General features: G+C 44.0%; 1 protein-coding gene across 1 annotated transcript in view; it reads left to right on the top strand.

Moving 5' to 3' along the window:
* Nucleotides 1-26951, top strand: part of RXFP1 (relaxin family peptide receptor 1) — a 1193379-nt gene that overhangs the window by 785464 nt on the left and 380964 nt on the right. The window contains exon 5 of the mRNA XM_078677666.1: nucleotides 8309-8380. Within this exon, the coding sequence (XP_078533792.1) occupies nucleotides 8309-8380 (72 nt within the window). The remainder of the gene's footprint in view (nucleotides 1-8308; nucleotides 8381-26951) is intronic.

Raw genomic sequence — 26951 nt, forward strand, 5'->3', positions numbered from 1 at the left:
ATTGCACAAACAAATACCAACAGTGAACAAATAATTAAGACAAAAAACACATCAGTGCACACATAAAAAAGTGAAAAATAGAGAAATGGCCCGTAAAAGAAAAATCTAGAAAAACATACAAAATGTATTCAGTAAAAAGTAATATCATAGAGCTCAGAGGTATAAGCTGGTACATATAACATTTGATAGAATACAAAACCAGACAAGTGGAAAACAAAAAAAGGTTACATAGAAGAAGGAGTTTCAGAGCAACACTGAAACTACAACAAACAAGACAATGTGTCCTCCATTAATTGCGGCCACAGGTGCGCGACGATGTTTCGACCTTTGTTATAAATACACAGTCATCTTCAGGACATAACATTTAGCTGAGCATCCAAACAGACAGTTTCCAATCACATAAAAGAGCAGGCATAGCATTTGTCAATGCATAGGAGAAATTATTTTTTAAATGATGAGTAGTTGAAAGCAATTTTTATTATTCAACTCCAACCATTCGGTTACCTCAGTGACTGCTTTAAGTGAATCAGGCAGAGTTAGCCACGGGGTAGGAGAACCCTTCTCCTTTATGCTCCCTTCCGAATTAATTTGTTGCGTGATGGAACGATTTTGACCGCATGCATGAAGGGAGCATAGAGTAGAAAATATATTTAACCAGCAGTTTTTTTTTAAATATTTACATAATAATGCTTATATTAATCAAAACCTTTTTTATTTCCATGTTTAATTAAATGAATAGCTTTATTGTAAGCCAAATGTTCGCCCTAACCTTATCATTACTTTCATTTAAATCAAATTAAACAGACATATTGAGTTGCATCAAGTCTTACCATACCCCCAAGTTAAATTCAGTTGAAAAGATAATTATTAAACGTATTCTTACCCTAATGCCAACCCTAAACTTACAATTGATTGCAAACATTTACATTTGGATGACATTTTGACACACCGCCACCAAAGGTGTATATTGGTATTTGCTTTTGCTATAAGTGTGAAAATTAGTACTTTTTTCTTTACACATTTCAATTTAAAAGAATCTATTAGTTTTAATTCCATCCCAAAAATCACATCTATTTATTTTAGATGGAATATGATTAAACTCATACATTTCTTTAGCAGTAACCATAAACAAAAGTATGTTAATATAGATTACTTGCACATCATTTAAACTTTTTTTACTTGTAATACTAAATTACACTTACTTTAAAAGTTGTTTTCCTACTAGTTTGGGCAACGTGATGTTGTAACTCTGTAAATGCAGACACATGCAGACAAAGTAAAAGTCCTGTAAAAGTACTTACAGGGTAGTAAATGTCAGACAAAGGAAAGGGGAAGAGTAAAGGTCAGTCACCCAGCCAGCCATGTCCCTCATGCTTTGCCATGTTTTCGAAAGTCAGACAGTGAAAAAGAGATTAAAAGAGAGAATAAAAACAGGATACATTCAGGTGTTTACGTCTCACCTACATACAGCTTTTAGCTGTCCGTTGTCCAAGGCATATTGAGGCCAATAAAAATACTTAAAGTGGGCTTTGGGCCAGCCCATTGCTTGCTAATGGGTGTCTTCTTTGTCAATTTAATTTGCATGCTTCATATTTGATGGATTTCCTTCCTCTTCTTGTGTTTGTCCCTACCCTGGAGCAGAGGTTTTTTTACCATGCTTTTAATTGGAAGTCATAATTCCTTAAACTGCTCACATTCAGGGAACAATTTTTTTAGCACTCAATGTGTTGTGAAGTTAGCAGGCTAGTGGTTGTGGGTGGAGTTAGGGGGTGGACAGGAAGAGGAGGGGACTGAACAGGAAAGGGGCAGTTAGAGTAGGGACAGGGAAGGTAGTGGAAGCAAATAATAAAGCTCCCTTAAATAAGTCCCAGTGTTGGTGTTTCTTTGTAGCACGATGCTACAACTGGCGACGAGGGGGGGATGTGCATGACAGCAGCCCACAGAACTACCTGAATGTGCCCTGTCCCCTGCAGCGTCGAGAGAAGAGATCCGCTGCCAGAAGGTGTTGACCCACCGGGAAAGAAGCCAGCAGCAGGTGACTCTGAAGTCCCAGTGACGCTCGAGAGCACTGAGGGAGCCACTGCATCGAGCGCTGAAACGCCCGAGCAGAAAACAGTTTCGCGCCGAAAGCGCGAGCCCCGCCTAATGCGTGAGCTTTGGCACGCTTTCGGCACCGGAGAGCGGGAGCTACAAAAGTGAGTTGGGAGCCCACCCCAACTCACCCTGATGACTGCTGTGGCCTGGGGAGTGGAAACTACAAAGACGAGTGCCCCACGACGGCCTGCTGCCCAGCGCTGCTGAGCGCGAAGAAACCGGAGCTTTGGAGCGCTCCGACGTCGGAAAATCTCACGCCGGATGCGTGAGATTTGGCATGCTACTGCCGAGGACCCTGAGAAGTAAGGCGGGAGCCCACCCCAACCTCACCTGCCTGTAGCAGTGACCAGAGGGAGCCAAGCTTGGATGGTGCTGCCCCAGAGGACGTCCGCCGGTGAGTCCTGACATGCCGAAAAGAGCTGGGTCAAGAGAGGAGAAAGTAGTACCTGCAGCTACTCACGGCGGCCATCTTTGAGTCAGGCGACCTTCGGGACACCCTCCCTGTGCAAACCACGGGCGGCCATTTTGGAGTCAGGCATTGAGCAAAGGCAACAAGCATTGGCATCAGAAAATAAACAAGCATTAGCAACTGAAAGTAAACAAGCATTGTCAACTGAAAACAAACAAGCATTGTTAACTGAAACGAAAAATTAAATAAAACGGAAATAGATAGTGACACAGCCACGCCTCAACGATCACATTAATAGTGGAAACCGAACATAATATTAAGGTACGCGGAACGCCTATCAGTCACCATGGTGTCTGACGATGAAGCCAATCCACCGCAACAAGGTGACGTCAAGCCCAAGGTTGCAGGTGGATCGCACCTGCGTGCGCCCGAGCCTCTCAAAGTGACCACTGGGGGAAGCATGGGCCCCAGTTGGCAAGAATGGCTGGAAGAATTTGAAGACTACATCGAAGGGTCGGAAGTGACCGAGGACAAAAAGAAGCTAATCGCCCTGCGCAACCTGGCAGGGCGGGAAATAGTCAAAATAATCAAAGACCTTCCTGCTGCTGAGGCGGACACATATGTCAAAGTGCGTGACGCCCTCAATAAAAGATTTCTTCACAAGAAAAATGTGGACTACGAACGCCACACGTTCCATTCGGCTCGTCAAGGGAAAGAGGAGCCCATGAGTGCCTTCATGATGCGCCTGCGGAGACTAGCCAAACATTGTGAATTCGATAATTTCTCGACGGATGCAGCTATTAAGTCCCAAATAATAGATGGATGTCACTCTGATCAACTGAGAAGGTGGTTATTGCGAAAGAACATAGCTTAGATGACATAGAAGAGATGACACGTGTCTATGACCAGGCGGAGGAGTACGCAGCTGACATCGAAACGGGACACAAAGGAAATCACGAACAAGTGCGCCGAGTTCATGCCAAAAGTGACAGTCGAAGGAGCTCAAGAGACAGACAATGGAGGTCACGTCCGCCCTTCCGTCAAGACCAATCGAGATACCAGCGGCGAGAGCCGTGGAAGAAAGATAGAAGATCGGAGAGAATGAAGAAATGTTACAGGTGTGGGTATGATTATCCCCACGTGGACAGCTGCCCTGCCATGGGCCAGAGGTGTCGGAAGTGCAGTCGGACCAATCATTTCGAAGCGATGTGTGGGGAATACAATAAAGAGAGACGAAGCAGTGCAACCAGAACGTCTCAGTCTCAGTATGACACACGTAACAGCACTTCGAGGACATCCCGGTCCAACACCCGAAGACACCATGCGCGAGCCGTTCAGGAAAAGACTGAGCAGTCCTCTGGATCATCACACTCCAGCAGAGAGTCACGGCGGTCCAGGTGGGAGCGGAGATCGCCATCCAAGGACTCGAGACCTTCATCCCGAGACTCAGCATACACCATCGAATACCTGAACCTAGCTGCCGATCCGGATCAACTGAAAACGTATCCTCGCTTAGACATCACAGTCGGAAACCACGACACAAAGTTCGTACTAGATTCCGGTGCATCCTTGAACTACATTCCGGTCACCGAATACGAAAGAATGAGTCCACGTCCTCACCTAACCTTTGCGCCCGTGAGGGTTTTCACATGGATGGCAAAGAAGCCACTTCCCTGCCTTGGGAAATTCTCGACGACCCTCAAGCATGAGGACACAACCATTTCAGCGGTCATTCACGTCATCAAAGGCCCAGAAGCGGACTGTCTGCTGAGCCTTCCGACCGCTGAACGTCTTCACTTAGTGGAAATCCTCTTCAAGGTTAGCGGCAACCAAGATGTGACCCGTCAATTTCCCAGACTATTCCAAGGACTAGGCAAATTAAAAGACTGTCAAGTGCGATTACATATCAATGAACAAGTCAGACCCGTCGCCCAACATCCGCGAAGAGTACCATTCCATCTTCAATCAGCTGTTGAGGAAGAGCTCCAGGATCTATTAGCTGCTGACATCATTGAGCGCACGGATGGCCCAACTCCGTGGGTATCCCCAGTAGTTATAGTACCCAAGAAGGGCACGGCCAACAAAGTCAGACTCTGTGTGGACATGCGCCTGCCCAATACCGCAATCGAGAGAGAACGACACCCAGGGCCCCATCTGAGCGATATGATCGCCGCCCTCAATGGCGCAACAGTGTTCTCCAAGTTGGACTTGAATAAAGGTTACCATCAGCTGGAGCTAGACACCAAGTCAAGATATATCACCACGTTTGCAACTCACCTTGGGTTGTTTAGGTATAAAAGACTGAGCTTTGGAGTTTCATCCGCAGCCGAAATATTTCAGGAAGCAATCAGACAAGTGATCCAAAACATTCCCAACACGCTTAACTATAGCGATGACATACTTGTCTATGGTTCTGATCTACGAGAACACGATATTGCACTCAATCGGGTTTGTCATGCACTACTGGAGGCCAACCTGACTCTAAACAAAGAGAAATGTGAGTTTCACCAGAATACACTGAAATTCTTTGGCCATATCTTCTCCAGTGCTGGCATGAAGCCTGATCCTGACAAGATCATGACCCTGAACAACACCAAGAGTCCCCAAGACGTCAGTGAGCTCAGATCATTCCTAGGCATGGCTAGTTATTGTGCCCGGTACATCAGGGACTACGCAACACTCAGTCATCCTCTCCGCATCCTGACCAAACAAGGTCAACCATTTGAATGGACTCCTCAATGTGAGCAATCTTTCAAAGAAATCAAGAAGGCGGTGGAGTCTGCAGATCACTTGTCATATTTCAACCCGCAAAGGAAAACCGAAATAACTGTAGATGCCAGCCCCGTCGGACTCGGAGCCATCCTGGCCCAGTATACCAACGATTCTGATCAACGCCGCATCATTGCCTATGCGAGCCGCAGCCTGACGGACCCGGAGAGGGCTTACTCGCAGCCCGAGAAGGAAAGCCTTGCCGTTGTATGGGCATGCGAACACTTTCATGTCTTCATATACGGAAAAATTTTACTTTAATCACAGACCACCAAGCCCTTGTCACCATTTACGGAAACCCACGATCAAAGATGCCCCCAAGGATTGAAAGATGGGGCTTAAGGTTACAAGAATATACTTTCACCATCATTCACAAGCCTGGTAAATCAGAAAACCCGGCTGATTACATGTCCAGGCACCCACTTGCATCGTCAGTGTCAAAGTCATCCATTGCAGAAGAATACATACATTTTGTGACTGACAGAGCCTTACCCCCAGCTATCCCCATGGACACCATCCGGGAAAGCACGGCTCAAGACATTGTCCTGCAGAAGGTTCTTCGCAGGGTTCGAAACAACAGGTGGAGACATGACCCTCAAGATGAAGAAACTGATTCCATGATCAAACGAGAGATGCAGGCCTTTCAACATGTCTGTGGTGAACTGTCAGCCACCACTGATGGCATATTACTGCGAGGCCAGCGTATTGTGATCCCCACTCAGTTGAGGCAAGGAGTGGTTGCCCTTGCACATGAAGGGCATAGAGGAATCGTGTCGACCAAACGTGCACTACGGGAACGAGTATGGTTTCCTTATCTGGATCAACTGGTAGAAGAGACTTTAAAGGACTGTCACCTCTGTCAGCTCACCAGCAAGAGTGATCCTCCGGCACCATTACATATGACCACGTTGCCCTCTGGAGTATGGCAGGAGATTGCCATTGATTTCTATGGACCCCTGTCATCCGGCAAGTATGTGCTAGCCATCATCGATGAGCACTCTCGATATCCCATGGCTTACTTTGTACCATCCACAAATGCTACTAGTACCATCAAGGTCCTCGATGAATTATTCGCCACCTGGGGTGTTCCCAAGAAGGTAAAAACGGACAATGGACCCCCTTTCAACGGGCAAGACTTTGCAGCTTTTGCGAGACATCTGGATTTCCATCATCGCAGGATAACACCCCTCTGGCCACAAGCGAATGGAACAATCGAGAGATTCATGGCCACTCTCAAGAAGACTTTCCAGCATGCTAACACGGAGGGAAAAGATCTGCAAGTGGCTCTCAACGAGGTCCTCTGAGCCTATAGAACAACCCCTCACGCAACAACTGGGCAGTCCCCGGCAACGCTCATGCTAGGACGCCCCATGAGGAATCGCATTCCAACGTGGGAAGGGGCCTTGCAGACGTCATCACCTGCAGTGGATCATCACGAGATGATGCTTACGGACAAACGCAATAAAGACAGAATGAAGTCGTATGCAGACCGCCGGAGAAGAGCGAGGTCACTGTCTTTAAATGAAGGGGATAGTGTTCTCGTCAAACAAGAACAGCAACGGAAAACCGACTGCCCCTTCAAGGATGAACCTCTACTAATCACGAAAAGGAAAGGAACGATGCTGACTGCGGAATCGGAGCATCGGAGAGTCACGAGAAACATTTCACATTTCAAGAAGCTATCACGAGATGTCACTGGAATCATGAGGAGTGACATGGACACTCCCGGGTCAGAAGAACCACATTCTGAAGATCGGGACAACACCGATCCAATCCATGAGCCAATGAACAATACTGGTCTGAGAGCACGGTCGCCACGACCTCATCGTGACACACGTCCACCCAAAAGACTCATTGAAGAGATGGACTGAAAAGTCAGTATGTTTGTTTCGTTTGTCACAAAAGGGGGAGATGTTGTGAAGTTAGCAGGCTAGTGGTTGTGGGTGGAGTTAGGGGGTGGACAGGAAGAGGAGGGGACTGAACAGGAAAGGGGCAGTTAGAGTAGGGACAGGGAAGGTAGTGGAAGCAAATAATAAAGCTCCCTTAAATAAGTCCCAGTGTTGGTGTTTCTTTGTAGCACGATGCTACACAATGGAGGTGAATGTGTTTTCTTGTTCTCTTCGTGTTCTATTACCCCACAAATAAATGCCCTCTTATATGCTCCGTGTTAACTCCCTCCATCATCTCCCTAGCTCGTCTATTATGTCCCCTACATCCCCCACCCATGTCTGACTTTTTTTTCTTTTTTTTTTCACCACCCTCCTGGCCTCAAGCTGCCTTGTTCCTCAATTGCCACCTTCCCCCTCTCCCTGTTGCTATCCCTGTCGTGAGTTTTGTGTTGTTTATTTTTTTTTATTATTGTTTTGAAGGACCTGGCAGATGCGATTTGCTGCTGTGCTGCTTCTTTTACGAAATGCACACTGCACACATTTAAACAATTTTTTTAATTTAGCCCTTCAAGATTGGGTCTGGCATCTTGGACCAGCAAATAAACTAAATGGTGTCTGCATCATGCTATATGCACATGCTTGTGTGGTGATGCATCAATGCGTATACTCATCGTGGTGAATCGCCATAGCGTCATGACAGATAAGCGCACATACATGATAATGTATGCACTGCTACATGTCACAGCACTTTCTATTTTCCTTTTTGTTTTGCCGACGCTGTAAAGCATCAATAAAAAAAAAAATTGCTAATGCTGTCCAGTATTGGCAAAAGGGATAAACAAAGCTAGTATGTCTCCGTCGGTAGGCAAAAGGTGAAACCTATTGGCTTTGACATTTTGAACATGTTTGATGTTAAGTAAAGTAAGTGGTCTCCTCACAAGGTTCCTTCCTGTTTGTGTGCCAACCATCTTGATTACAGGATGCAGCCTAGTAAACATGTAAGATTTCTTCCCATCAGCTTTCGATGTTGTGTGAAGATCTGAAATTAGTTTACACTATTCACACTTTTTTCTACACTGCACAGATTTTCTTTTTTTTTAATCTAATGTTGAATTAAAAAGGAACTGCCATTTTTGTATCGTTACAGATCACTGAGGAGCAACCTAATCAAAAAACTCTACAACGATGGCTTCAAGCAATATCAAGACCTTCGAAATCTGTAAGGAACGTGTTTGCAAGCTGTTGTGACATACACTGCACAATCAGCATTGTGTGGCACTTACACACTACTTAAAGCATTTTTATTTTAATACAACAGTTTTTTACTTAGTAGGTATCAGGTCCACTGATAACATATTAAGGCAGGTAATATTGAGTATCTAGTAAAAGTTTGGAAAAGTCATAAGTTTCATATTAATTAGATTAGTTCACAAAAAAGCGAGTGCTGAATGTATCTGTGGCTTCCCTTATTAAAATGCAAATATTCAAGGAACTGGCTTCTTATGTATAAATAATCTGAGACTAATTCAAGGCTGCTGACGCTAGTGCAGTGCGGGAGGCTCAAACAACCTTTGCCTCTCTGCAGGCGCCATACTTAAAACGTCTGGTACAAGAAGCAGGGGCTAGCTTCGTTTCCCGAGGGACTTGATTTGCATAAAATGAGGGAGTACTCGAAACGAAGTAGGAGAAAAGTTTGCTTATGTGCATTTTTATTTCTCCGAGATTCTGCTCATATCGCACATCCTATTTCTTGTCTACGGAGCTGCAATAAAACACTTGGAGTAAGACAAACCGGCTCGCCCAGTTGGGCACGTATCCTGCTTTTGGAGTGCCTGCATGGACCCCAGTAAGAGCTGGGGCAGATTCCAGCAGTTTTCGTCATTTTACACCCACAGTTAAGGATAGGTGGGGCACGATTGCACGTGGGTCGGATGATGGCGAGGTACTTACCACATGCAGTAAATACCATTACATTGGAGTGGGAAATTTACTGGGTGTGATGAAATGCTTACTAGTTTTCAACTTGGAAATGAGGCATAGCATGCAAAATCGATATTCAGTTCACTAAATTCTGTGTCATTTGTCTTTTTTCCTTTGCCTTTACCTCCCCCCCCCCCCCCAATGAATTTTGGCCGTTTTGACCTGCCAATATCTAACAGGGGGAAATAGCAGGGGTGTGATAATTAAAATACCACTGCGAATTGGGATGACTGTGCAAACTTCAGTTTGCTCGGGGATCTTCATTCACCCCCCAGATTTTTAGCCGGTCCTCAAGTTCATGTTCCAGGGCAATGTTGCACTACCTACAAAACCAAAAATGATATCAGTAATTATTGGGTTGTTAAAAAAATAAAAGTCTTTTGCAAATGTCAGAGAAAGATTACACATTGAAATATTGACAGAAACCTGCGGTGGCGCTGTTGCCATCTATAATTAGGGGGGCATATTAGCAAGAACCTCGTTAAAATTATTGCCGTTTTAGCGGCAGGAAACTGCCGCTAAAACGGCGATAATGGGCTGGCTAATTTGAGTTATAGAATTCCAATAGAAGCCCAGGTTAGATGTGCAGGACATCTAACCTGGGCTTCTATTGGAATTCTATAACGCATATTAGCAAGCCCATATCGCCGTTTTAGCGGAAGTTTCCTGCCGCTAAAACGGCGATAATTTTAACGAGGTTCTAACAAGATGGGCGTTAAAATATCGCCGTTTTAGCGGCAGAAAACTGCTGCTAAAGCGGCGATAATGGGCTTGATAATATGCCCTGGAGAATTCTAATAGAAGCCGATATTCACACCAGAAAGGCCATATTATCAAGCCCATTATCGCTGCTTTAGCAGTAGTTTTCTGCCGCTAAAACAGGGATAATTTTTAACGCCCTGCTTGTTAATATGCCCCAGGGTTCCTTAGATTTTAAGTGCTATGAAACTGCCAAACCTGTGATAGTAAAGCAAGTGATTAGTGCCGATTCACGTCCGTACACAGCTATCATGCTGTGCATAGTCATGTGGCAGAGTACAGAGAGCTTTTATGGAACAGGGCGCCCCTTCCAGGACTCCTTCAGCTCTGTGCTGTTTACTTTCATATGTGTCTTTTTTATAGACGTATGTCATTTAACACTACATAGCATTAAACCTTAATCTGAAATGGATTCACTGCGGGTCAGTCTTAAATCTGTTAAAGTTGAAATTAAAAGAATGATACTATGTCCAGGAGCTGAATGTGGTCTGCGACTCATAACTTAGAAGACACTTTTTAAATTGAATGATTTCTTACCAGCTGGCATCGGGTACCGATGTATCTGTCTTGAGATGAAAAGCTGAGTAAGTCTTGCTGGGTTAACAACCATTGGCCATGAGCTCAAGAGAAAAGCTGCAGTAGGTGCACTAATGAGGCCAGTTCTCTCTCGAGCATCTCTGCATCCCACAGCCTCGTGTTGCTCTGCCACAGACGCGATGAGAGGCCGCCCCTGGGATAAATTGCACACAGTGCACCTCCATTTTGTAGGGATCCAGACCTGGGAAGAGGGGGTGCACAGCATCTTTAGAAGTGAGGCAACTGGCAATTGGGTTGTTTTTGCCCAAGGATTTTGCAGAGCAGCATGAACAACGAGGGTGGAGATGAAGTTGTGTGGAGTGTAATTGAGGCCCCCCGGAGGTAGGGAAGACCCCGCTGTTCATGTTTAAATATTATGAAGTTTGTGAGTCGTTTGTGCTCCTTTCGGGTCTTGCTTAACAAAAGTGAACACAGAAAATGTGCACAGGGTAGAGCTGTCAGGAGGTGGTTGAAGAAGCACCAAACCTCTAAAATCGATAGCACCCCTGCTGCTAACTTTGCTAATGGCCTCGTGGCGCATTTAGAGGGCAACAGGCTGAAGCCCAACAGGCTGTTTGGCTACAAACTGTGCACGAGAAGGGAAAGAAAATGGTGCTCTTACTGCGTTTGCAATTTATACTGGATGTTGGAATGAAACAAATGCTTTCTGAAACTGAGATAAATGCTACATCAAAATGATATTGTAGTATCAAACTCAACTTCTCATTTATATAGTCATTTATCTAGGTGGGTTTTAAGCAGATTGCATCGCCAAGGGCCTGGTTTGGATTTGAGCATTAATGGCTAATTCTAGAATTTGTGAAGGAAGTGATAAATATGAGTCTCCTCCGTTGGAGAATGTGGCTACAGAATTATCTTCATGGCACTGAATCAACTGTGCCATGCCACTATGGACTTACTTTTATTTTATTTTATACTCATTAGGTCTGTGCAACAAACAGTTCTAGTTGTTAGAATGTATCACTATTGTTTCCAATACATAACTTATAACATATAGTGAGGGTGGGCTTTAGCCAACACTTGCTCATGAATAAATGGCCTTGTTGTCAATTTCAGTTATCTACTCTTAATTTAGTGGCTTTCTTCTCTAATCTTGTGTTTATCCCTCCCGGGTCTCACAGTTTTCTGACTAGCTTAGTTGCATCTTTCCAGGGGGATACTTGAGGGGGCTCTTTAAATTATTATTGAGCTCTCTAGTGAGTTCATCTGTTTCCTTGGTCCTGCCCCATTTCAACTCTTTATCCCCCAACCACCAATGTGCTGTCTTTTATTTTTACCCTTGCTCCCTACTACACGCTCCATCCTGCTGGCTGTGTAACATTTTACCTTTCTTTATTGTACAACGTACGGTCCGGCAGCTGAAAAATGCTGCCAGACTACTCACTACATTTCTTGCTTTTCACGAGCACTCTTTCTTCTTTTTTTAACACTTTAAAAGTAGGTTGTTTTATGCAGTAGCATTCTTGTAACACAAATGTGCAATTACAATGCAAGGTGCCATGGCTTCCTACTTGGCCTGCATTAGAAGAGGGGAAGAACACTTTTAACAATAATAAACGGAAGAAATTGATTGCTGTCCTTAAAGATAACGATACAAGTGAATTCTGGTCCTTGGTCGCTATAGGCTGTAGAAGCACCAAAGCTGCACCGAACTGAAATATTGGTGATCATCAATGAGAGCAACATATTTTATCACAGTCAAACAGTCACACAGTCAACAGACTTTCTAATATTACCAATAAGAACAACACTAGCTGTAATTAAGCTTTTTTGCAAAACACTGGCATTTGTTTTTCAGGCCAAAGATGCCGACAATAATTTCGCTGCAAATAATCACCCAGACTCAGAGGTTCACGACGAATCTCTCCCCAATATTGGCACAGGAAATCTCTGCTCGTTGTCCATGCTCACTGTTGAGCAGGCATTATGCTTAGTCAATTCCATCAAGTCAGGCTCTCCGTTTGATCCTTGCCCCCAAAAACAATACAGCTAGCACCTGAGACAATAGGTGCTCTTCTCGCAAAAATCTTCAATTAAATATGTAGTTCAGGTTATTTTCCTAAGCAATGGAAAATGGCATTGATACTTCTGTTAATAAAAAAAGCATATCTTAGCACACTAGATCCCAATAGCTATCGACCTATTTCATGACTTCGACTACCGACCAAAATTGTGGAAAAGACTATGAATCAGGAACTAGCCTCTTTCATCAATACAAACCTTGATTTCACACAGTTTGGGTTGAGGAATGAACACAGCACAGAATCAGCTCGGATTGTAGCCTCAAAGAACTTAAAATCCAGCCCTGACATGGGAGGTGGTGCAGCCCTCATCTTATTTGACCTCTTGGTGACCTTCGACATTGTCAATCATGACCTGTTGATTGAGCGTTTCCATAGTACTGGAATCAGGGAAGCAGTCTTGCACTATTGAAATCCTTTCTGTCTGATCGGGGACAGTTTGTTGCCTTGAACAAATTTGTTTCCAATCCTTTTTCCTTACCTTACAGGGCCCTGCAAGGGTCATCCTTGAGCTCTACCATATTCAATTTAAATGTCACTCCTCTGGCCAGTTTAATTAGAGCATTCAGCTTCTCTGTAGTGCCATAGGCTGCTGACACACAAGTTGTAATCTCAGTGTCCGGAAATCCCAATGATACTGCAACAAGATTTCACAATTTCATGCTGGAAGTTAGCAACTGGATGAACAATAATTGCCTAAAAGTTAAACTCAGAAAAAACGGAGGTGCTTCTCTAGGGTAATGATGTCTCTTTCTGGTCCCCTAGCTGGAGACCACAAGCACTTAGCACTCTGCCCACCCCTTTCAGGAAAGTAAGAAATCTGGGGGTTCAATTTCATGATAAACTGTCTTTAGAATGTCAAATCAATGCTATCATCTCAGCATCCTTCTACATTCCTTTAGAAAAGTGCTTCCTTACATTCCCTTCAAATTACAGAAGGCTGTTGTTACCACCCTTGTTTTGTCAAAAATAGATTACCGAATGCTCTTTATTTGAACATGCAACAAAGATTCTTCACCAGACTCAAGATATTGCCGAATGCAGCAGCTTGTTTGCTGCTATGGATCCCCAGGTACCAGTCTGCCTCACAGGCTGCACAGGCTGCCAATCAGAAAGTGTATTGAGTTTAAGGCCCATCTGCATTGCCTTCAAAGTTCTTTATGACTCTGGCCGGAGTAATTAAAGTGTAATTTTACTTGGTACACCTCTTCTAGGATGCTACGCTCCTCCACGGCTAAGAATACTGTTGCTCCCAAAGTCAAATGATCCACCTGGGTCGACAGAAGTTTTATAACCTGCACCACAAACTCGGGAATAGCCTTCCCTTAAATCTGAAATTAATGACCAGTCTTCTTCCATTCAGGAAAGCTCTAAAAACCTGGCTTTTTCCTTAACTACTAAGGACTCTTTTTTCCGTTTATAACCTTTTGTGCGGAATCAGCGCAAAGACACCTCCAGGCAAGCAAGTGCTTTATAAATATATTTTCATTTCATTTCATATTTTTTAGGTATATACTCAGTTAATTCAATTGATCTGTTAGCTGAATAAATACAATATATCCCGAGCAAAATCAGATTGTATACAAAACAGTGTCAAATAAAGTATCCAATTCCAAAAGTATGTGTCAGTCTTCTTCTTTAATATTCATTGCAGCATTTCAACACGTGTTTCGTTCTAATATTAGCAGTTTATGCATTTAGACTTCATCAGGGCAGCAATTATATTTTTGGAACTGGCGACGCCACTGACTCTCAGTTCCAAGCGGCGCAATAAAAACATAGGTATGAAGTTAATTCAACGAAGAAGTAGCACCTTTATTTACGGAATAGACGAAACCCTCGTCAGGGTAAGGTCTGGTCACAACATCCAGTAGGATTGCAAGTTATCAACAGTGGTGGCAGCGCGAGTACGGCGTTAGTGATCTGTTAGCTGACTCACCTTGTTAGAAGCAGTACTTCATCTACCACTCTGGCAAAAAAGTAACCAACCCCACCTCAAATCTATAATAATTAAGTGGTTTGAAGCAGCACATTTAATTGGAAGCTAAAATAATTCCAGAGCAGGGAGTCCTAAGGGGGTTCCAATAGCTTTCTTAAAATTGAATCCCTATTTTTGGACCATGCTTTCATATGCTCTATTTGTCAAAGTGAATAAAAATATATCTGCTCCAGAGCCATGAATGAGCGGTATCAATCTACTCTTCTATATCACGCAGAAGGGAAGAGGGTCAACCCACTACTCTACCACCCCGAACTCCCTAGAGTCAACATGATACACACATAAAGGGGTGGAGAGGAAGAACCACATTTAACAAACAGGGATGAGCGGTGACACAGTTCATGGTTTGAAAAAACTGCCCTCACTCACACACCAATGTGTGTGGCATGTTTCATCATCGGGTCTGCTGCGACGCCCTGGCGTAGCCACGCACAGAACGGAGCATAGGGAGGGGGAACATAAAACACATAGACAGAACACTACATGTAGGTGACAAACGGTGTTCACAACAGAATGTGTCAGTCCAAGACTGGGTACAGTGATAGAACAAAAAGTGCAGTCAAATTGGTGAACTTAAAACTGGCTCATGGATACCTAATATGCCTTTATTCATAGGTTCCAAGGTCAGGATTAAAAATGAATAAAGGATGGCGGTGTTAAGGAAAGAGATTAGGAACCTATAACACCCCTCCTAAACTGCTAGAGTCAACATGTTTCGACCTGAGCGTGCCCCTAATCAGTAGGTCACAATGGTCTTCTTCAGGATGTCTATCCGTCCCAGTCCCAAGAAAAGCCCCCTTACCTTAATCAGATGTTAAGGAGGCAGTAGTAGATCTAATTGATCTTGACAATGTGCAGGGATTTCCGCCCACACGGAAAACACATACTGTGGAGAAATGAAGAACATACTCAAAAATGTAGTCACAATGGATATAGTACCCATGTCACAATTTTCCAATTTTTGTATACCCTCCCATATTACATACTGTCCTTGTGAAAAAAGGACTCTTCTCTTATCCCCCTAAGTAACTGCTAAATAGTTAGTCTATCCCATCACAATTGGATATTTCCACAGACGATTAAAAACACACAGAGGTATGTCCTTACAAACATTAATAGTGCAAGCGTATTAGATGCATGGTTGGAGAGACTTAAATGGTAATTAGATAGCATCAAATTCTACACCCCAGGCATGTCTCTGACCCAGGAGAAAATCACCCCACATCCTGTTATTTACAGATTCACCGAGTTTATTGGTAAATTAAACTCAAACTGACGCCCGGGGGGGTGGGGCTCCAAGGAACACAACCTGTATAGTAAAGACACAAAGCAAACAAAATATGCAGGGGGCATGTGTGACGGTACCTGCCCGCATGTACGAGGTCGCGCATATGTCTGGTCCTCATATAATGCCAACCTCAGGCAGCGCATACCCCCTCATCAAATCGTATGAGGCAAAGTATACCATTGAAAAGGCATAGTTTCCCTGTGCTCCCCACTAGATTTTAACAGTGGAGTCAGCCTCAATAACATATGAAGGAGTAGTTCGCAGGAATCATCTAATGGTGCACCTTTAAGTCCTGCGATGTGGAAATCAAACAGACTAACCCCAAATCATAGTTGTACGGTCCGTTCTGTCGCGTGCGGAAATAAATATAACCCATATGTGCAATCTCTGGCTTCAATGCGCATTCTTTTAAAAACAACTCCGCAACCCACTCCCACATGTACAGAGTCGGTCGCCCATCTTACTGTTCCGATGGATGCCTCCATCACCTCTCGTGGCCCTCTGTATGACGCCACGAAGGTGTTTAAACTGTTCGCAGAACGCCATTATAAGCTTTCCCTGCATCGATCTTCCGCGTCTGTGACGTCGTGAACAAAACGACGTCACAACGTCATTCCGCGTATATACCAAACGCTGCGCTTCCGTTCTGGGAAATATAGTCCCTCTACAGGTATCAGTCCGGGCATTTATAGAAGTCGGTAAACCAAAACCAGATCTTATTGGAACGAGAGGTAACATCATTATTATGAACAAGTTATCAGATGTCAACTGAAATGCCGCTTCCCATAAAAATATGTGTCGCTATCAAATAAGTTGAAAAACGGGGCAGTCATCACCTGTACAGTCTTTATTTCTAAATAATCATAGGCAGAGTACCCCAGTAAGAGTCAAAACGTACTGCCCTGAGAATGTCTCTAAAAATTAAAAGCAACATGGTGCGAATTCCATAAGTAGCAGGGGAATCACCATTTCGTCCTCCAAACCACACCAAATAAACCAAAACCAGATGTCATAAAGACATAAGCAGAAAAGTATTTATTATGTGTACACGTTACCGGATGTCAACCAAACACCCAGCTTGCCACAACAATACGTATCGTAGTCAGATGAGTTGTAAAACGGGGCAGTCATCACCAATGCAGTCTTTCTTCCTAAATAATCATAGGCAAAACACCCCAACTAGAGCCAAATAGTACTGCCCGAGTATGTCTCCATATATTTAAAATCAATGGAACAAATTCCATAAGTAGTAGGGGAATCATCATTTCGTCCTCTAAGGGGCCACGGGGCATCAATGAGAAATAAGTATACTAAGTGCAGCACTATCTATGGCCCCAAGAGAAGAACCTCAGAAAAAGTCTGAAAACCAGATAATATGATCTCGTGAGCGAGAACACAGGACCTCATCAAGTATAGAGCTAAGGTTTTAATAGGACCAATCATACAGTCATTTCATCTACTCAATGAATACCAGTGTATATCATCATTAAGTCCATGAAGGTGGCTCTTGAGGCGGAAAACCCATTTCTGTTCATGTACAAATAGGGCTCTGTTCACATCTGATGGCTGTGGCCCTAGGGATCACTGACATAGTATCGAGGGACATAATATCGACTAGCAAAAATATCAGCGACAAAATATATCGACAGACATAATATCGACTTTGTATCTACAAACAGGTAAGTATAAAAATATCGAGTAAAAAATATCGTTTTCAAAAATATAGTTTATAAAAATATCGACTTTATTAAAACAATGTTAAATTAAATTAATATTAAAAATTAATGACTAAAATATACTTAAAAATACTTAAATTACCTTATATTAAATAATTAATAAAAGTTCTAAAAAAATGTACAATCATATTTGTTAAAACATATATATATATATAGTAACACTATATAATTAAAAAATATACAATATTATTACCGTAGGATAGCAGAAGTGTAAAAAGTACTATTCCCACTCCAGAGAGTGCTACAGTAGATAAGGCGTTGGATAGCGTAGAGGTAAAAATTACTATTCCCACTTCAGAGAGTGAAACAGTAGGGAAAGCGTTGGATAGCGTAGGGGTACAAATTACTATTCCCACTCCAGAGAGTGCAACAGTAGGGAAAGCGTAGGATAGCGTAGGGGAAAAATTACTATTCCCACTTCAAAGAGTGCAACAGTACGGAAAGCATTGGATAGCATAGCGGTACAAATTACTATTCCCACTCCAAAGAGTGCAACAGTAGGGAAAGCGTTGGATAGCGTAGGGGTAAAAAATACTATTCCCACTCCAGAGAGTGCAACAGTAGAGAAAGGGTTGGATAGCGTAGGGGTAAAAATTACTATTCCCCCTCCAGAGAGTGCAACAGTAGGGAAAGCGTTGGATAGCGTAGGGGTAATAATTACTATTCCGACTCCAAAGAGTGCAACAGTAGGGAAAGGGTTGGATAGTGTAGGGGTACAAATTACTATTCCCACTCCAGAGGGTGCAACAGTAGGGAAAGTGTTGGATAGCGTAGGGGTAAAAATTACTATTCCCACTCCAGAGAGTGCAACTGTAGGGAAAGCGTTGAATAGCGTAGGGGTACAAATTACTATTCCCACTCCAGAGAGTAGAACAGTAGGGAAAGGGTTGGATAGCGTAGGGGTACAAATTACTATTCCCACTCCAGAGAGTGCAACAGTAGGGAAAGCGTTGGATAGCGTAGGGATAATAATTACTATTCCCACTCCAAAGAGTGCAACAGTAGGGAAAGGGTTGGATAGCGTAGGGGTAAAAATTACTATTCCCACTCCAGTGAGTGCAACAGTAGGGAATGCGTTGGATAGCGTAGGGGTAATAATTACTATTCCCACTCCAGAGAGTGCAACAGTAGAGAAAGGGTTGGATAGCGTAGGGGTACAAATTAGTATTCCCACTCCAGAGAGTGCAACAGTAGAGAAAAGGTTGGATACCGTAGGGGTAAAAATTACTATTCCCACTCCAGAGAGTGCAACAGTAGGGAAAGCGTTGGATAGCGTAGGGGTACAAATTACTATTCCCACTCCAGAGAGTGCTACAGTAAATAAGGCGTTGGATAGCGTAGAAGTAAAAATTACTATTCCCACTTCAGAGAGTGCAACAGTAGGGAAAGCGTTGGATAGCGTAGGGGTACAAATTACTATTCCCACTCCAGAGAGTGCAACAGTAGAGAAAGGGTTGGATAGCGTAGGGGTACAAATTACTATTCCCACTCCAGAGAGTGCAACAGTAGAGAAAGGGTTGGATAGCGTAGGGGTAAAAATTACTATTCCCACTCCAGAGAGTGCAACAGTAGGGAAAGCGTTGGATAGCGTAGGGGTAATAATTACTATTCCCACTCCAAAGAGTGCAACAGTAGGGAAAGGGTTGGATAGCGTAGGGGTAAAAATTACTATTCCCACTCCAGTGAGTGCAACAGTAGGGAAAGCGTTGGATAGCGTAGGGGTGATAATTGCTATTCCCACTCCAAAGAGTGCAACAGTAGGGAAAGGGTTGGATAGTGTAGGGGTACAAATTACTATTCCCACTCCAGAGAGTGCAACAGTAGCGAAAACATTGCATAGCGTAGGGGTACAAATTACTATTCCCACTCCAGAGAGTGCAAAAGTAGGGAAAGGGTTGGATAGCGTAGGGGTACAAATTACTATTCCCACTCCAGAGAGTGCAACAGTAGGGAAAGCGTTGGATAGCGTAGGGGTAAAAATTACTATTCCCACTCCAGAGAGTGCAACAGTAGAGAAAGCGTTGGATAGCGTAGGGGTAATAATTAGTATTCCCACTCCAAAGAGTGCAACAGTAGGGAAAGGGTTGGATAGCGTAGGGATAAAAATTACTATTCCCACTCCAGTGAGTGCAACAGTAGGGAAAGCGTTGGATAGCGTAGGGGTAATAATTACTATTCCCACTCCAGAGAGTGCAACAGTAGAGAAAGGGTTGGATAGCGTAGGGGTACAAATTATTATTCCCACTCCAGAGAGTGCAACAGTAGAGAAAGGGTTGGATAGCATAGGGGTAAAAATTACTATTCCCACTTCAGAGAGTGCAACAGTAGGGAAAGCATTGGATAGCGTAGGGGTACAAATTACTATTCCCAGTCCAGAGAGTGCAACAGTAGAGAAAAGGTTGGATAGCGTAGGGGTTAAAATTACTATTCCCACTCCAGAGAGTGCAACAGTAGGGAAAGCGTAGGATAGCGTAGGGGAAAAATTACTATTCCCACTTCAAAGAGTGCAACAGTACGGAAAGCATTGGATAGCAAAGGGGTACAAATTACTATTCCCACTCCAAAGAGTGCAACAGTAGGGAAAGCGTTGGATAGCGTAGGGGTAAAAACATACTATTCCCACTCCAGAGAGTGCAACAGTAGAGAAAGGGTTGGATAGCGTAGGGGTAAAAATTACTATTCCCCCTCCAGAGAGTGCAACAGTAGGGAAAGCGTTGGATAGCGTAGGGGTAATAATTACTATTCCGACTCCAAAGAGTGCAACAGTAGGGAAAGGGTTGGATAGTGTAGGGGTACAAATTACTATTCCCACTCCAGAGGGTGCAACAGTAGGGAAAGTGTTGGATAGCGTAGGGGTAAAAATTACTATTCCCACTCCAGAGAGTGCAACTGTAGGGAAAGCGTTGAATAGCGTAGGGGTACAAATTACTATTCCCACTCCAGAGAGTAGAACAGTAGGGAAAGGGTTGGATAGCGTAGGGGTACAAATTACTATTCCCACTCCAGAGAGTGCAACAGTAGGGAAAGCATTGGATAGCGTAGGGGTACAAATTACTATTCCCACTCCAGAGAGTGCAACAGTAGGGAAAGCGTTGGATAGCGTAGGGGTAATAATTACTATTCCGACTCCAAAGAGTGCAACAGTAGGGAAAGGGTTGGATAGTGTAGGGGTACAAATTACTATTCCCACTCCAGAGGGTGCAACAGTAGGGAAAGTGTTGGATAGCGTAGGGGTAAAAATTACTATTCCCACTCCAGAGAGTGCAACTGTAGGGAAAGCGTTGAATAGCGTAGGGGTACAAATTACTATTCCCACTCCAGAGAGTAGAACAGTAGGGAAAGGGTTGGATAGCGTAGGGGTAAAAATTACTATTCCCACTCCAGTGAGTGCAACAGTAGGGAATGCGTTGGATAGCGTAGGGGTAATAATTACTATTCCCACTCCAGAGAGTGCAACAGTAGAGAAAGGGTTGGATAGCGTAGGGGTACAAATTAGTATTCCCACTCCAGAGAGTGCAACAGTAGAGAAAAGGTTGGATAGCGTAGGGGTAAAAATTACTATTCCCACTCCAGAGAGTGCAACAGTAGGGAAAGCGTTGGATAGCGTAGGGGTACAAATTACTATTCCCACTCCAGAGAGTGCTACAGTAAATAAGGCGTTGGATAGCGTAGAAGTAAAAATTACTATTCCCACTTCAGAGAGTGCAACAGTAGGGAAAGCGTTGGATAGCGTAGGGGTACAAATTACTATTCCCACTCCAGAGAGTGCAACAGTAGAGAAAGGGTTGGATAGCGTAGGGGTACAAATTACTATTCCCACTCCAGAGAGTGCAACAGTAGAGAAAGGGTTGGATAGCGTAGGGGTAAAAATTACTATTCCCACTCCAGAGAGTGCAACAGTAGGGAAAGCGTTGGATAGCGTAGGGGTAATAATTACTATTCCCACTCCAAAGAGTGCAACAGTAGGGAAAGGGTTGGATAGCGTAGGGGTAAAAATTACTATTCCCACTCCAGTGAGTGCAACAGTAGGGAAAGCGTTGGATAGCGTAGGGGTGATAATTACTATTCCCACTCCAAAGAGTGCAACAGTAGGGAAAGGGTTGGATAGTGTAGGGGTACAAATTACTATTCCCACTCCAGAGAGTGCAACAGTAGCGAAAACGTTGCATAGCGTAGGGGTACAAATGACTATTCCCACTCCAGAGAGTGCAAAAGTAGGGAAAGGGTTGGATAGCGTAGGGGTACAAATTACTATTCCCACTCCAGAGAGTGCAACAGTAGGGAAAGCGTTGGATAGCGTAGGGGTAAAAATTACTATTCCCACTCCAGAGAGTGCAACAGTAGAGAAAGCGTTGGATAGCGTAGGGGTAATAATTAGTATTCCCACTCCAAAGAGTGCAACAGTAGGGAAAGGGTTGGATAGCGTAGGGATAAAAATTACTATTCCCACTCCAGTGAGTGCAACAGTAGGGAAAGCGTTGGATAGCGTAGGGGTAATAATTACTATTCCCACTCCAGAGAGTGCAACAGTAGAGAAAGGGTTGGATAGCGTAGGGGTACAAATTATTATTCCCACTCCAGAGAGTGCAACAGTAGAGAAAGGGTTGGATAGCATAGGGGTAAAAATTACTATTCCCACTTCAGAGAGTGCAACAGTAGGGAAAGCATTGGATAGCGTAGGGGTACAAATTACTATTCCCACTCCAGAGAGTGCAACAGTAGAGAAAAGGTTGGATAGCGTAGGGGTTAAAATTACTATTCCCACTCCAGAGAGTGCAACAGTAGGGAAAGCGTAGGATAGCGTAGGGGAAAAATTACTATTCCCACTTCAAAGAGTGCAACAGTACGGAAAGCATTGGATGGCATAGGGGTACAAATTACTATTCCCACTCCAAAGAGTGCAACAGTAGGGAAAGCGTTGGATAGCGTAGGGGTAAAAACATACTATTCCCACTCCAGAGAGTGCAACAGTAGAGAAAGGGTTGGATAGCGTAGGGGTAAAAATTACTATTCCCCCTCCAGAGAGTGCAACAGTAGGGAAAGCGTTGGATAGCGTAGGGGTAATAATTACTATTCCGACTCCAAAGAGTGCAACAGTAGGGAAAGGGTTCGATAGTGTAGGGGTACAAATTACTATTCCCACTCCAGAGGGTGCAACAGTAGGGAAAGTGTTGGATAGCGTAGGGGTAAAAATTACTATTCCCACTCCAGAGAGTGCAACTGTAGGGAAAGCGTTGAATAGCGTAGGGGTACAAATTACTATTCCCACTCCAGAGAGTAGAACAGTAGGGAAAGGGTTGGATAGCATAGGGGTACACATTACTATTCCCACTCCAGAGAGTAGAACAGTAGGGAAAGGGTTGGATAGCGTAGGGGTACAAATTACTATTCCCACTCCAGAGAGTGCAACAGTAGGGAAAGCGTTGGATAGCGTAGGGATAATAATTACTATTCCCACTCCAAAGAGTGCAACAGTAGGGAAAGGGTTGGATAGCGTAGGGGTAAAAATTACTATTCCCACTCCAGTGAGTGCAACAGTAGGGAATGCGTTGGATAGCGTAGGGGTAATAATTACTATTCCCACTCCAGAGAGTGCAACAGTAGAGAAAGGGTTGGATAGCGTAGGGGTACAAATTAGTATTCCCACTCCAGAGAGTGCAACAGTAGAGAAAAGGTTGGATAGCGTAGGGGTAAAAATTACTATTCCCACTCCAGAGAGTGCAACAGTAGGGAAAGCGTTGGATAGCGTAGGGGTACAAATTACTATTCCCACTCCAGAGAGTGCTACAGTAAATAAGGCGTTGGATAGCGTAGAAGTAAAAATTACTATTCCCACTTCAGAGAGTGCAACAGTAGGGAAAGCGTTGGATAGCGTAGGGGTACAAATTACTATTCCCACTCCAGAGAGTGCAACAGTAGAGAAAGGGTTGGATAGCGTAGGGGTACAAATTACTATTCCCACTCCAGAGAGTGCAACAGTAGAGAAAGGGTTGGATAGCGTAGGGGTAAAAATGACTATTCCCACTCCAGAGAGTGCAACAGTAGGGAAAGCGTTGGATAGCGTAGGGGTAATAATTACTATTCCCACTCCAAAGAGTGCAACAGTAGGGAAAGGGTTGGATAGCGTAGGGGTAAAAATTACTATTCCCACTCCAGTGAGTGCAACAGTAGGGAAAGCGTTGGATAGCGTAGGGGTGATAATTACTATTCCCACTCCAAAGAGTGCAACAGTAGGGAAAGGGTTGGATAGTGTAGGGGTACAAATTACTATTCCCACTCCAGAGAGTGCAACAGTAGCGAAAACGTTGCATAGCGTAGGGGTACAAATTACTATTCCCACTCCAGAGAGTGCAAAAGTAGGGAAAGGGTTGGATAGCGTAGGGGTACAAATTACTATTCCCACTCCAGAGAGTGCAACAGTAGGGAAAGCGTTGGATAGCGTAGGGGTAAAAATTACTATTCCCACTCCAGAGAGTGCAACAGTAGAGAAAGCGTTGGATAGCGTAGGGGTAATAATTAGTATTCCCACTCCAAAGAGTGCAACAGTAGGGAAAGGGTTGGATAGCGTAGGGATCAAAATTACTATTCCCACTCCAGTGAGTGCAACAGTAGGGAAAGCGTTGGATAGCGTAGGGGTAATAATTACTATTCCCACTCCAGAGAGTGCAACAGTAGAGAAAGGATTGGATAGCGTAGGGGTACAAATTATTATTCCCACTCCAGAGAGTGCAACAGTAGAGAAAGGGTTGGATAGCATAGGGGTAAAAATTACTATTCCCACTTCAGAGAGTGCAACAGTAGGGAAAGCATTGGATAGCGTAGGGGTACAAATTACTATTCCCACTCCAGAGAGTGCAACAGTAGAGAAAAGGTTGGATAGCGTAGGGGTTAAAAATACTATTCCCACTCCAGAGAGTGCAACAGTAGGGAAAGCGTAGGATAGCGTAGGGGAAAAATTACTATTCCCACTTCAAAGAGTGCAACAGTACGGAAAGCATTGGATGGCATAGGGGTACAAATTACTATTCCCACTCCAAAGAGTGCAACAGTAGGGAAAGCGTTGGATAGCGTAGGGGTAAAAACATACTATTCCCACTCCAGAGAGTGCAACAGTAGAGAAAGGGTTGGATAGCGTAGGGGTAAAAATTACTATTCCCCCTCCAGAGAGTGCAACAGTAGGGAAAGCGTTGGATAGCGTAGGGGTAATAATTACTATTCCGACTCCAAAGAGTGCAACAGTAGGGAAAGGGTTGGATAGTGTAGGGGTACAAATTACTATTCCCACTCCAGAGGGTGCAACAGTAGGGAAAGTGTTGGATAGCGTAGGGGTAAAAATTACTATTCCCACTCCAGAGAGTGCAACTGTAGGGAAAGCGTTGAATAGCGTAGGGGTACAAATTACTATTCCCACTCCAGAGAGTAGAACAGTAGGGAAAGGGTTGGATAGCGTAGGGGTACAAATTACTATTCCCACTCCAGAGAGTGCAACAGTAGGGAAAGCATTGGATAGCGTAGGGGTACAAATTACTATTCCCACTCCAGAGAGTGCAACAGTAGGGAAAGCGTTGGATAGCGTAGGGGTAATAATTACTATTCCGACTCCAAAGAGTGCAACAGTAGGGAAAGGGTTGGATAGTGTAGGGGTACAAATTACTATTCCCACTCCAGAGGGTGCAACAGTAGGGAAAGTGTTGGATAGCGTAGGGGTAAAAATTACTATTCCCACTCCAGAGAGTGCAACTGTAGGGAAAGCGTTGAATAGCGTAGGGGTACAAATTACTATTCCCACTCCAGAGAGTAGAACAGTAGGGAAAGGGTTGGATAGCGTAGGGGTACAAATTACTATTCCCACTCCAGAGAGTGCAACAGTAGGGAAAGCGTTGGATAGCGTAGGGATAATAATTACTATTCCCACTCCAAAGAGTGCAACAGTAGGGAAAGGGTTGGATAGCGTAGGGGTAAAAATTACTATTCCCACTCCAGTGAGTGCAACAGTAGGGAATGCGTTGGATAGCGTAGGGGTAATAATTACTATTCCCACTCCAGAGAGTGCAACAGTAGAGAAAGGGTTGGATAGCGTAGGGGTACAAATTAGTATTCCCACTCCAGAGAGTGCAACAGTAGAGAAAAGGTTGGATAGCGTAGGGGTAAAAATTACTATTCCCACTCCAGAGAGTGCAACAGTAGGGAAAGCGTTGGATACCGTAGGGGTACAAATTACTATTCCCACTCCAGAGAGTGCTACAGTAAATAAGGCGTTGGATAGCGTAGAAGTAAAAATTACTATTCCCACTTCAGAGAGTGCAACAGTAGGGAAAGCGTTGGATAGCGTAGGGGTACAAATTACTATTCCCACTCCAGAGAGTGCAACAGTAGAGAAAGGGTTGGATAGCGTAGGGGTAAAAATTACTATTCCCACTCCAGAGAGTGCAACAGTAGGGAAAGCGTTGGATAGCGTAGGGGTAATAATTACTATTCCCACTCCAAAGAGTGCAACAGTAGGGAAAGGGTTGGATAGCGTAGGGGTAAAAATTACTATTCCCACTCCAGTGAGTGCAACAGTAGGGAAAGCGTTGGATAGCGTAGGGGTGATAATTACTATTCCCACTCCAAAGAGTGCAACAGTAGGGAAAGGGTTGGATAGTGTAGGGGTACAAATTACTATTCCCACTCCAGAGAGTGCAACAGTAGCGAAAACATTGCATAGCGTAGGGGTACAAATTACTATTCCCACTCCAGAGAGTGCAACAGTAGGGAAAGGGTTGGATAGCGTAGGGGTACAAATTACTATTCCCACTCCAGAGAGTGCAACAGTAGGGAAAGCGTTGGATAGCGTAGGGGTAAACATTACTATTCCCACTCCAGAGAGTGCAACAGTAGAGAAAGCGTTGGATAGCGTAGGGGTAATAATTACTATTCCCACTCCAAAGAGTGCAACAGTAGGGAAAGGTTTGGATAGCGTAGGGATAAAAATTACTATTCCCACTCCAGTGAGTGCAACAGTAGGGAAAGCATTGGATAGCGTAGGGGTAATAATGACTATTCCCACTCCAGAGAGTGCAACAGTAGAGAAAGGGTTGGATAGCGTAGGGGTACAAATTATTATTCCCACTCCAGAGAGTGCAACAGTAGAGAAAGGGTTGGATAGCGTAGGGGTAAAAATTACTATTCCCACTTCAGAGAGTGCAAGAGTAGGGAAAGCATTGGATAGCGTAGGGGTACAAATTACTATTCCCACTCCAGAGAGTGCAACAGTAGAAAAAAGGTTGGATAGCGTAGGGGTTAAAATTACTATTCCCACTCCAGAGAGTGCAACAGTAGGGAAAGCGTAGGATAGCGTAGGGGAAATATTACTATTCCCACTTCAAAGAGTGCAACAGTACGGAAAGCATTGGATAGCATAGGGGTAC

This window comes from Lissotriton helveticus, chromosome 2_1, assembly GCF_964261635.1.
Source record: "Lissotriton helveticus chromosome 2_1, aLisHel1.1, whole genome shotgun sequence".
NCBI lineage: Eukaryota > Metazoa > Chordata > Amphibia > Caudata > Salamandridae > Lissotriton > Lissotriton helveticus.